The 13,300-nt window shown below is 34.5% G+C and overlaps 2 protein-coding genes across 2 annotated transcripts in view; both read right to left on the bottom strand.

The window, feature by feature from the left end:
• TMEM19 (transmembrane protein 19) overlaps nt 1–13,223 on the bottom strand; it is a 57,958-nt gene extending 44,735 nt beyond the window's left edge. Inside the window, exon 1 of the mRNA XM_031938975.1 lies at nt 13,117–13,223. The gene's annotated coding sequence lies outside the window, so the exon portion shown is untranslated. The remainder of the gene's footprint in view (nt 1–13,116) is intronic.
• On the bottom strand, nt 1,355–13,209 carry THAP2 (THAP domain containing 2). Its single transcript, XM_003770936.4, has 3 exons — nt 13,117–13,209; nt 9,504–9,699; nt 1,355–4,143 (listed from the first exon to the last, which is right to left on the bottom strand). The coding sequence occupies exons 1-3, from the start codon at nt 13,185–13,187 to the stop codon at nt 3,757–3,759; spliced, it is 654 nt and encodes a 217-aa protein (XP_003770984.1). The 5' UTR covers nt 13,188–13,209; the 3' UTR covers nt 1,355–3,756.
• Nucleotides 13,224–13,300: the final 77 nt, after the last annotated feature.

Here is a 13,300-nt window from a genome sequence, read left to right on the forward strand (position 1 = left end):
TCTCTGCATCTCTGAATCTCTCTACATCTCTGCCTCTCAATATTCTCTCTGCATCCTTTGCCTATGGACTCAAAGCTGGCCATTTATATTTACTCTCCTCTGGGATTACCCCATGCCTAGCCCACTCAGCATTGTGTAGGTGGATCCACAGAAGGGAGCACCTGGAGTTAGTGCTGCATCCTAAGAAAAAATCTAGCAAGAGGACACACCCCTTGCCATCTCAAGGAACCTTTAACATAACTTCCTGCCTCAGAGGCCAAGCCCCTTTTTACCTCCTGGGTCCATTCTACCAGCTGACATGGCATACATAGCAATTCTCAGAAGGAAAAGTCCCTAACACTTGTGTTGGCCTGTGCAAAAGCACAAAGATTACAGATGGAATGTGAAGTGAGAAAAAGTTAGTATGGCTAAAGTGCAGTGTCATATCTAGTATGGTTGAAAAGGTAGGTTGCATTCAGGTTGTGACAGACTTTATCTTATAAGCACAGGAGACCACTGCAATTGATTGAGGAGGGAGCAAATAATTATTATTTTTATTTATTTTTTTTTATTTAATAGCCTTTTATTTACAGGTTATATGTATGGGTAACTTTACAGCATTGACAATTGCCAAACCTCTTGTTCCAATTTTCCCCCTCTTATCCCCTTCCCCCTCCCCCAGATGGCAGGATGACCAGTAGATGTTAAATATATTAAAATATAAATTAGATACACAATAAGTATTCATGACCAAACCGTTATTTTGCTGTACAAATAGAATCAGACTCTGAAATATTGTACAATTAGCTTGTGAAGGAAATCAAAAATGCAGGTGGGCAAAAATATAGGGATTGGGAATTCAATGTAATGGTTTTTAGTCATCTCCCAGAGTTCTTTCTCTGGGCGTAGCTGGTTCAGTTCATTACTGGGGAGCAAATAATTAGACTGGAATTAGCATCATAGATTTGGAGAAAAATTCTAGAAGTTATCTATTTCAGTCTCCTGTTTTACAGATTAGGAAACTGAGACAAGAAAAGTGTCCCAGAATCACACATTTAATAAGAGACAAAAAGAGGATTTGAATCCAAGTTCTTCCAGTCTAAATCCAGTTCTTGAACCATCATCTAGAGATTAGCCACAAGGGAAGTTTTTGGATCAGAGCACCTGGTGAAAATGATTTAGAAAGGTGTAGAAACTGATTCATGAAATTAGTACTTGCATTGATGAAATCACAGATTTTCTGAAGTACAAAACTTGAACTTTCTTTCTTTTTTTTTTTTTTTTAATAACTTTTTATTGACAGAACCCATGCCAGGGTAATTTTTTAGAACATTATCCCTTGCATTCACTTCTGTTCCGATTTTTCCCCTCTCTCCCTCCACCCCCTCCCTCAGATGGCAAGCAGTCCTATACATGTTAAATAGGTTACAGTATATCCTAGATACAATATATGTGTGCAGAACTGAACAGTACTTGAACTATTTCTGATCAAAGACTTGTTAATGAAACTGATTTGAGGTGGTGATGCAGCCAATGTTTGATTTTGAGATAATAAAACAATTACATAGCAACATGCAATATCTGAGTTGCATTGTAGAAATGGAAATTCTAGAGACAAATCCCAAGTGGAGGGAAAAACAAACAAACATAATGCACAGTATTAGGTTATCTTTTCAAAAAGTTTTAATGCTCGGTAATTATAGTGTTATGTTTCTCCAGAGATATTGCTAACAATTTTATAGCCACTGCAGTTACCTGGAATCAGAAACTTTGGTTTTTCTGTGATTGTGAGCAAATATTTTTTAAAGATACACATTATGTTTAGATGGATATGTGATCATTTTTGCTAGAAATATTAAGCTGGGAAACAATTATTTTTGCTAATGGCAAACTGATGAAAAAAAAATTAAAATGGCACCTGACCAAAACATTATGCCTAACATGTTAACACTGGACAATATTTATGTAAAAGATTAAAGTTTTTCAGTATTTACAAGTTTTTCCACAAGTATTTCTGAAAAGTGCCTGGTAAGATGCATTTCTTTTGCATTTGTCACATCTACCTTCTTGGAAGATAATGAAAAACATACTGATGTTAGGTACTACAAATTTAAGTCAATAGATTTTTATTAAGTGCTCACTTATGTGCAGGATATTGTGCATACAGAAAGGAAAACAGCAGCCCTTGCTCTCAAGGAGCTAATATTTTGCCTAAATTTTGGGCATTGCTACATAAAAGTATCATACTTGGCAAACAAATTCTGAGGGGACATAATTTTCTTCCCAGTAGTATACATTTTGTCTGAGTGAGCAGATAACTATTTTCCACCATAGAGAACTAATTTTCATGAAAAATTAAATTAGAGCTCTTTATGGTTCCTAGAATGTAAACAAGTATCATAAAAAAAAAAAACCCTCACTATTCACAATTGTACATTTGAATGAAGATTAAGATACTGAATAGTTAATGAACTTTTTCATTTTGTTCACATATATCTGAAATATAAAACATGAATAAATATAATTTATGAAATATGGCAAACCCTTTGAATGATTCAATTAACCAGTTTTTAAGAGTATTCTCTATATAGGTTTATTTTAGAAAAGAATCATTAAAATCCTATTTTTCCACATGTAATGCTAGTGTTGATACAGCCCTACAAAAAATTATAGTAGAGGAAACGAATCCTCATGTGAACTACTGATTTAATTTATATATTGATTTAATGATCTATAAATTGATTAAACCTTAAAACAATTATAATTAACAAGACATTACAAAGCTAAGTACATCTTTGCATCAGGCTATGCCCTAAACTGAGTACTTATGTAAGTAGTAAAATAAATACTTTATAAACAACTTTGATATCCTAATACACATTAAAAATTCACGAAAGCATAAAACTAAAAAGCATGTTATGACAAAACACTGATATCTACTTATTTAGTAATCTGGGCAAAAATAAGCAATGGACTCAATGCTGCTATTTTACAACCTTGTGTCTGTGTGTATGGATGTGTGATGGGGACTCAAGGTGCCAAAGTACCTATTTGAGCAGATTTGAGGTATGCTTGGTCTCTTCTCATCTGATGGACTTAATGGCACTTCACATCCAAATAATACTTAACATTTAAGTTAGTATAAAAATCACTGCAAGTCTAGTATTTCCACGAGATATCATGTTTTACAGACAAGAAAAAAGGTAAACGCATTGTAATAAATTCACCATATATTGCCATGTCATTGACACCATTTTTCCAAAGTTACATTTAATTTATGTATTTCAGCATCATTTTTAGATATAAAAGCCCTCCTCCAACAAAGTTCAACAAGGAAAATTTCTTTTATGACAGAAAGTAAGCCTGTGAAATGACCTAAAAGTATTACTTGCCACAGACCATTCCTTCAAAAACAGGTTCTTAAAAACAAAACAAAAAAAAAAAAAAAAACAAACAACTCTCCAATAAATTAATTTGTAAACATAAGATTTCTTAATGTAGGAAAATTTTCACCTAGAGTGAATATTCCTTGTTGTAAGGCACTTGTGCTTATGGTAAAATGAAGTTTTCATATAAAGTTTACTGTATTTCCATGAAAATAAGTAAAAGTCTTTTACCTAAAGAATTATGCTATTTCAAGTAAAACTATGCTAAGGGCATAATTTTTAATATAATTTCAATAAATAACTTTTACTTCTGAATCTAGTGAAGGCTAGGCACAGAATTCAGTTTTGGCTAATATCAAAAGTAGGCTCCATGGTTGGGGCTGTCTTTATTTTAGAAAATTTGTAATATTTGATCTCGCTGATCTAGTACAAGGATTTTGAAGTTTTGTAATGAAAGATCGTTTAAGGCATTTGGTAAGATGTGTTCTGATGTGCCTCTGAACAAAATGTTACTTGCTTCTAAACTTTTCACCAAGCATGTGGTTTTAAACCATCTCAGGGTTTCTCTCCGTTCTTTCTGCAAACAATTCTTCATCTTTCTTCTTAAGCTCGCTATCTTTTTCTCCAGTTGAAATATCCTCTTTTTTGCTTCTGTGGGGTTTCTAAAGGCATAACTGTGTTCAAGCAGAACTTGCTGACAGCTAACACTGGATTTTGAATTGGATGGTCCTGTTGGGATGCAAGGGTTTTTCTTTGGAAGGTTTCTTGACTTGGATTTCTGAACAGAATGAAATGAAGAGTATTACACATGAATTATAATTTCATAAATTGAAAGTAAAATTGCTCTGTTTTATAATGAAATAATTCTAAGCTACCTCATGAAAAGGTGTACATTGCACTGAAAGGACACATTTTATATAATGAAAAGAAGCTGATACTCAAACATCTAATCTTGTATTACCCATTAATTCAATGAGATTTTAGGCAAACCACTTAATCTCTTAATTTTTCTTGTAAATACATGGACCCATATGATATGTGTATAAAAATAATGTTAGGAATATTTTAAATGTTATGATTATTAAAAATTAGTTTAAGTTTAGTAAACTTCATAACCATATACAAACCTAACTAATAACTTGAGAAAAGCAGCACAGACCTCTTCAAATATATGAATACTCTCAATTATGTTTTCTTTTCCTTTTAGTCTGAGGGAGAATCAGTTCCTTTCCTTGTGTTCTTGATTCTATTTCCTTCTTATTTCCTTTAGGCTTTTGTCTATGAATTATGTTGATTGATCTCCAGGTACCACAGTTAAACTTGAAAGTTTTGTGGGTACAAATCCACCTTTGATTTGTACCATGGTGCTCTGTAACCCCAGGCAAGTCACTTACACTCTCAGTGCTTTTGCCAGTTCTACAAATTATACAGAATGAAGCTAGAGAAAATCAAAAACACCATGCTGAGAGCACTATATATCTTCAACTAAGCCCTCACCATTGCCAAGGCAATCCTTTTATACATCCTTAATTAACTAAATGACTCTTCTAAACTCTTTCATCTCTCCCCAAACCTTCCATGGCTTCTCCTTCCCTATTTTCTCATATTTTACTGAAGAAATTGAGGCTAATTTTAGTCACATGAAAAATGTTCTAAATCACCTTTAGAGAAATGCAAATTAAGACAACTCTGAGACACTATGACAGGAAAAGATAATGATAGATATTGGAGGGGATGTGGGAAAACTGGGACACTAATGTATTGTTGGTGAAGTTGTGAACTGATTCTGGAGAATAATTTGGAATTATGTCCAAAGGGCTATCAAGCTGTGCATACCCTTTGATACAGCAGTATATTTACTGGGTCTGTATCCCAAAGAGTTATAAAAAAGGAAAAAGGACCCACATGTGCAAAAATGTTTGTAGCAGCTTTCTGTTGTGGCAAGGAACTAGAAACTGAGTGAATTGCCATCAGCTGAGGAATGGCTGAATAAGTTATGGTATATGAATGTTATGAAATAAGGATCAGCAGGATGATTTCAGAAAGACACGGAGAGACTTACATGAGCCGATGCTAAGTGAAATTAGTAGAACCAAGACAACATGGTACACAGCAATGATAAGATTATATGAAGATCAATTCTGATGGACTTGGCTCCTTTCAATAATGAGGTGATTCAGGCCAATTCCAAACGACTTGTGATGGAAAGAGCCTTCTGCATCCAGAAAGAGGACTGTAGGAACTAAATGTGGATCATGATATAGTATTGTCACCTTTTTTGTTGTTTGTTTTTTCTTTCTCCTTTTTCCCCCTTTTTGATCTGATTTTTCTTGTGCAGTATAAATGTGGAAATTTATATACAAAAATTACACATGTTTACTGCTGTTTAGGAAGGGAGAAGGGAAGGAGGAAGAAAAATTTGGAATACAAGGTTTTATAAGGGTGAATGCTGAAAACTATCTTTGCTTGTATTTTGAAAATAAAAATATATTTAAAAAAAGAAATTTGAGGCTATTTGCCTATAGCTCCTTCTTTCCTTCTTCTCATCTCCTGTCACCAAGATGCCTTCTAACACTATTTATTCCTTAACCTCTCTAAGTTGTCCCTTCTCCATGCCAAGACAAACTCTTCTATATTCTATATTCCAATTCCAAACTGTCTTCTCCAGCAAAATGCTTCCTGTATCATCTCTACTTCCTCACTTAACTTCAATCAGTCCTTGTCAACTGTTTGCTTTGAGGCCTACAAATATGCTATTCCTCCACCATTCTCAAAAAAATTTTCTCAGTTGGTTCATTCATCCCCTACTAGCTATTGTTCATATTTCTTTTATCTTTTGTGAATAAATTCCTTGAGAAGGTTGGCAACTTCTTTCCTTTCACTCTTTTACCTCTGCAGTCTGGCTTATCTCATCATTTAATTGAAACTGTTCTCTCCAAAGTTACTAAAGATGTCTTAATTGCCTTTTCTCAATCCTCACCCTTCATAAGCAGTTCCTGACTCTGTCAATCATCTTTTCCTTGATACTCTCTCATTGCTGGAATGTTAACTCCCCATTAGATTGTGAGCTCAAGAACAGGGATTATATTTTGCCTTTTTTTGTAGTTCCAGTTTAGCACAATTCCTGATACACAGCAGGCTCACTGTCTTTATTTATTCATTCATTTATTAAATGATTATTGACTAACAGTCAATAACTAAGATGTTGACTCTACATCAGTAGGGAGCATTTCCTCACAGAGGAGTTTTCTATAGTAATAAAACCACAAAGTTGTTCATATTCCTATACAATAATGTCTTATTGTTAAATTAATATCTCTGGAAGAACAAAACTTTCTTCATAAAAACTTTACCATGTTGCTCACCCATTTATTTTCCACACTTCCTATCTTCTAATTTGTTAACTAATGAACTTTATCCAGTTTCACCACTTGTTCCCGATTTACTCCTTTGTTGGCCTTGTGAGGAGAGTCAGGTTTTCTGTTTCCATTACTCCTAAAAGATTTCTTTGGAAAGTCCCCAGGAGCCTGCCTCCAGATTTCTTGGTCTTGATCTTGGTAGCATTTCATTGTTCATCAACCTATCCTAACTTGTCCCTTGGCTTCCAAGACAATGTACTTTTTGTTTCTTCTCCTATCTTATTCTTTGGTTCCACTTTCTCCTTTCACTTACTGAATGTGGGTATTACCAAGTGATTGAAGTTTTTAACTCATGGAAAAAGGAAAAAGCCAGTTTTCTTTTTGGAGGAAATGGAATTTTGAAGAAGTATCTGTAAACATTTACCAACATATATGTATATATACATATATTTACATATATGGGTATCTTTGTATGAGTATATATACATATATGCCTTAAAGTTTAAGTTTAGGGGACAGTTAGATAGCACAGTGGATAGAGCATGGGCCCTGAAGTTGGAAGGACCTAAGTTCAAATCCAAATCTGGCCTCAGACACTTAATACTTCCTAGCTGTGTGACTGCGGGCAAGTCAGTTAACTCCAATTGCCTCAGGAAAAAGAAAAGGAAAAAAAAAAGTCTAAGATTATATTAACTCAGGAACAAAGTATTCTGTTGATTTATTCAAAAATTATCATTTGGCATATTTAAAATATAGCATACAGAATTACAAACTTTAAAATATTTTAAATTTTTCTAAAGCTGAGAAATAGTAGATTAATTTGAGAAGCAGATGTATTAGAGAACAGAAGAAACTCGAAACAACAAAGTTCCATTTTCCTGAACTTTAAGTGTCCTTTTATTTTTTTGGCTGGACTTAAAATTTCATTGATGTAGGAAACTTTCTATGAGGAAACCTCCTTCATCAACTTAGTCAGGACATACAGTGCAGGGGAGGCAATCGGTCCATTGTTTCTAATCACAGAAGGAATACATATCTTTGTCAATCCACCTTTAGGCTTTGAAACTACTCCAGAGAACAAAATGTATGTCCAATCTTTAGTCTAGACAGGTAGTTTTGAATATTTCTTTCTTTTCTTGTCAAAATCACTGGGTCTTCAGGGTCAAAAACTGCATTTGCTTGTTCTGTACTGTCTGTACTATATATTAAGAAGTAGATACTTCCTAAGGCAAATTGTTAATTATTTTGGAGAGTAAAGGCTGGGTAAGAATTCATAAATGCTGGTATTTTTTTGTAATTTTTAAAAACAAGATAAATTTGTAGTGTCAAACAGTCCACTAAACTGGCAGGTCCCGTAAAGACCCAGAAAACCACATGTTAACACTGTGGGTTTTTTTTTTTTTTTTGGTTTTTGTTGTTGTTAAATGTTTCCTAATTACATTTTGTTTCCAACTGCACTTAGAAGTGGCCTATTTATTCTGTAACACATCTATTAATGATTCTGTAATGTTTTCTCTTAATTTAGTGCTTTTTTCCTCCCCATTTTACTACAGAAATAGCTTCCCAAGTAAAAAACAAAGTGAAATTACATCACAGAACTATATATCACATGATTTCAAAACAATTGGCTTGTTTCCAATAATATGAAATACAAAGAAAAAAAATCTAGAAAGTTGGAAAATGTTCTTGGCTGTAAGTCAGTTCACCTATCCAATAAACAGTTATTAAGTTCCTACTATTTGCCAGGTACCATATGCTAAGTCCTGGGGAATACAAAAAGAGGTAAATGAAAATCCCCGATTTCAAGAACTTTACAATCTAATGGGGGAAACAACAAGCATACAAACACATGCAAAGCAAGCTATATATAAAATAAATAAGAAATAATTAAGAAAGGAAAGCACTGGAATTAAGAGGGGTTAGGAAAAGCTTCCTATAAGAGGTGGGATTTTAATTGGGACAAAGTCAGGGAGGTCAGTAAATCACAGTGGAGAAGAGAGGGCTTGGAGAAAAGCCAGAGAAAATGTACAGAGCTGAGAGATGAAGTCTCTTGTTCATGCTTCTTTTAGTCTAGGGGTTTTCAACATCTTTTGTGTGATGGACTTCTCTGATATTCTAATGAAGTTGTTTTTAACTTTGTTTTAGACTATTGTTTTTAACATTTTTCTGTAAAACTATTTGAAATGTTTCTGCCTCCATCCTTTACCTCCCTTCTCCCCAAGATAGCAAGCAATCCGATAAATTAAATGTGTGCAAATTTTTTAAATATTGAAATACAGTTGTCAACATATATTTAAAAAAAATTTTTTTTTCATTGATCTTAAATTAAGAACCTGTCAGGTGGGCAACTTAACTCCATTTGAAATCCCTAAAACTTGATTAATTTTCTAGGTTTTCAGCATTCTTGTTAATAAAATGAAGTTTATCTGGATCAGTTGGATCAAACTCAAACAGAAACCACTCCTATATTGTATTGTGTTTTTATTTTGTTAAATAATTTCTCAATTACATTTTAATCTGGTTCCTTCAGCTGAGGAACATTCCTGAGGAATGCATTATTCTGTTTGACAGCTCTGATCTACATAATTTTCAATTTCTCTTCTATCTCTAAAAATGAGATTTGACATGTATGAACAACAGCAAGGACAACTTTTTTGATCATACATGGAATTCAAAATAAGTCTTGCTTTCTTGTGGTAAAAGATACTTTCTGTCAAACAGATGACAAAAAGGGGAGTTTAGGAGAAGAGAAAAAAGAGGGAGAAGGAATGTCACCTACCATTGATTTTAGATGAGTACAGAAATCAAAAATTGTTGGTACGGCATCCATTTTAAGTCGTCTTGTTTGTCCCGTTAAATCAAAACAGGAGGCTTCAAAGTGTTTTGAGCAAAGAAAAGTGTGTTTCCCTGGCACAAAATTTTTGCGCCTAACCAGACGAACCCATTCCTTTCTTCTTTGGGGGTCTAAGGGAAACCTAAGGAACAACATACATCTCAAATGCCAACTGATTTGGAAAAATTGCAACATTTCTGGTAATCCTAGTGTTTAAAGATAATTTAAAAATAAACAAATGATTTGATGTTGATTACATTTAAATATTTGTCTAAAATTATTAATAGTGAAGAGATTTACACACTCAAATGAAATTAATTCATGTTCATTTTCATAAGAGTGAATAAATAGTAACATCAGTATGAGTGACTACCTATAATGTACAAAAAAGTAACTTTTTTCCCCAGTCTAAAATTGTTTTAATCACTTTCATTTTTCAAGAACATAAAATTATTATGTTAAGATAATTTAGCAATGCCATCTACTTTTGCTAAATGATGAAGGTAAATTGGACCACCATTCATTTTGGTAAGAAAATTTAGGTAAAAATTCTTCAATCTCTAAAATTTGTTATTTTAGTTTCTAATTAATTTGAATATTTGTAGTTGTTGAAACCAATTCTTTGTCAATATTGATTATTCCAGTAAAAAGTATGAGTCTTATAAAACAGTAGAAACATCACTGATAGGACCAATTACATTTTAAATTCCATTAAGGAACTATCCTGTTCTTATGCTATTTATTTTGCGAGTGCTCAGTAAAAATTTATTGACAAACATAATTATATTCACACATAAGGGATGTCTTCTGGTATCTCTACAGAATTCAGAAAAAAAATCAGTAGGATATTGGAGAGATTATTGATTTGAAAACCAGGGAAACAACATGTAGATATATCAATTTGATTTCAACTATACTTTTGAGTACCCTTTAAGGGAAGTGCTGATCATTATGAATGACACTGCTATATTTGAGGAGCAAAAATATTGGAGACATTAAGAGATCATGAAGAAGAGGGATCCCTACTGGAAAACTGCTATTGTCACGGTCCGCACTATTCCTATATTTCCTAACAAGAATTTAGTAAAGCTAGAGGCAGCTAAATGGTGCAGATAACGCACTAGTTCTTGAGTCTGGAAGACTTGAGTTCAAATGTAGCCTTGACCCGTGCAAATCACTTAGCCCTAATTGCCCCCCCCCCAAAAAAAAAGGTTAAAGGTAGCACTTCTTTCACTTTTTGCAAATACTCCCTTGCAAACCTCAAGGTTTCTAGAAGTAGTTCTTCCTTACCAAAAAGTTTAGAAGGCATTTTCCACTTTCTTTCCTTTTTAAAGAATCAGATCCAAGACAAAAATGAAGTCTAATTTCAAAGATTCCAATTCCAGTATTTCATGATTATCACAATAAAGCCTAAATGTCTAATAGTAATCTAAGTAATGCTGAATGTCGTTTTCTAAGAGTTCTTCATGACTATATGTAGTCCATCAAACAAGTCTCAAAGATAAATAATTCCCATAATTAGTAATTCTTTCCTTATAGGTGTATTATTTTCCAAAATGTTGTCTTTGTAGCTTAATTTAAAATTATAAATGCTAGACCTGGGATCTAATTTGGGTTCCTCTAATATTGTCTTACAGATCATGACAGAGATTCTGAGATAATTTTTAAATTGAGAAGCACAGAAGGGTATTGGATGGAGGGCTATCCTGGGAATAAAGAAAACTTGGTTCAAGTCCTTTCTTTTAAGACACCAGCTTTTATGGTGGGCAAGTTATTTAATTTCTCGGAGTACCAGGCAACCCTTTAAAACTAAAAATCACAAGGGAACTATTGTATTGGGCAAGTGACAAGTATGAACTACAATCAATCTTCCCAAAATCTTTTGATTATCTATACTGATGGGGTACATTTTTGTGATTTCTTCAGTAGAGGGAACTACTAAAGTGGAAACTCCCACAACACAGATTAGCAATTTACCTTCAATTTATGCTCTTGGCTGGAGCAAGCTCAGTCTTAAATGTACTAAGTCACATTCTTCTAGAGAGTTTTCAAGTATTCAGAATTATTGAATTAAAATTATGAAGAACAGTACTGTAACTTGAATGAACCAATCAGGATTCTCTTTAAATTTTTATTTTGAATAAAAACGATTTCAATAAATTCAATTCAACAAATTTTTATTAAATATCTGTTGTCTTTTCACTCCTGTAAGACTCTTTGTGACCCCATTTGGGGTTTCCTTGGCAAAGATACTGGAATGATTTGCCATTTCCTGCTCATAATACAGATGAGAAAACTGAAACAAAGAGGTTTTAAAAGACCATATATATATATATATATATATATATATATATATATATATATATGTATATATACCCAGCTAGTGAAGCTGAATTTGAACTCGGATGCTCCTAACTCGAGGCCCATCCATTGAAAAACAGAAGCAGCTTGGTGTAGGGTATGGAGAGCCTCAATCAGAATCCAGGAAGAGCTGGGTTTAAGTTCTATGAACTCTGACACATATTGTCTATATAAAGTCACTTGACTTCTCAATACCATCATAAGACTCTGAGATTATTATTTATATTACTTGTAGCATTAAGTAGAAGTTTATTCATTGGGAACTCCCTATGCTAATAAAATCACAGGTCCAATTTCTCTCTACCCAGCATCTCAAAAAAGTGGTTAGTGCTACAAAAGAAGTTCCAGGACCCAGGAATCAGGGTGGGGAGTGGTAAAACACCTCCCCCCCATCCCAAAAAGTTAACTTTTTTTAGTAGCCAATCTCACACAGCTCTTTTGAAAGTGCCTCTTAAAAATGGTAATTGAAATAAGCATAAAGAAGATGCAGGAGAAAGGGAAGATGGATTTTTGTTCCTTTTAAAACAACTGCCAGAGAATCGAGTCTGCTTTTCTAAACCCCTGCTTTTGGATTTGTGATAAAACAACTAAATTTCGTTAACACTACCAGTTTTCATTGCCTGCTACCCCTTAGAAGAAACTTTAATTTCAATTTCATATTACGTTATTTTCCAATTTAAATAGGAAAGCAATTGTTTCTCCAGATGGAGATCTAAGAGATTTCTTTGGTCCAACTTAGCTGAAAGAAGCCTCGCTTTGCGACCATGTCTGGTCGCCAGAACCTTGACTCCTCTTATCTTCTCTGCTTCTTTCTCCTACCGTCCTTTCTTTTCTCTACTCTTCGCTCGTGGAGCTTCTGATTCCCTACGGGAGAGAAGACTCTGCTCTGGCTTTGGGTGGGACATCGGAGCAGGCCAAGATTTTCTGTGACCTCTTAGCCAGGCTGGTAAAGCCTAAGAATCCCTTCAAATAATGATGTAATTTTAAAGAATTCTTTAATAGAAACACTACATTTCCATTAGTAAAAAGACGTTTTTCTCCCATCCATTTTCTCTCACACTTCCTCTTTAATGTATCCACGGACCCCACTTAATGCCCCCGGGTCTGAATGGGAGGCCTCCGACACAGCTGGGTCAGGTAGCCAAGGCGGGCGGAAGCGGCTTTGGCCGCCCAGTCCCTCCCTCCCGGTACCAGTTACCTGTGGAAGCTGATGTTGATGTGCTTATTATAGGTCGCTGCACAGCCTGCCGCGGCGCAGTTGGTCGGCATCTCTCTCTGGCTCTCCTAATCCGACAGACCGAAGCCTAGTCAGGGGCGGGATGGAGCGCCAGAGACACCATCCCCTTCAAGGTTGGGGGGGGGGGGGGGAGGGGGGGGGGAGA

Source organism: Sarcophilus harrisii, chromosome 5 (assembly GCF_902635505.1).
Source record: "Sarcophilus harrisii chromosome 5, mSarHar1.11, whole genome shotgun sequence".
NCBI lineage: Eukaryota > Metazoa > Chordata > Mammalia > Dasyuromorphia > Dasyuridae > Sarcophilus > Sarcophilus harrisii.

Coding starts and splice junctions, on each gene's coding strand:
- THAP2 (XM_003770936.4), bottom strand. CDS start 13,187: ATGCCGACCAACTGCGCCGCGGCAGGCTGTGCAGCGACCTATAATAAG. Junction 9,700..13,116: donor ATCAACATCAGCTTCCACAG/GTAACTGGTACC, acceptor GTTGTTCCTTAG/GTTTCCCTTAGACCCCCAAA. Junction 4,144..9,503: donor GTACTCATCTAAAATCAATG/GTAGGTGACATT, acceptor CATTCTGTTCAG/AAATCCAAGTCAAGAAACCT.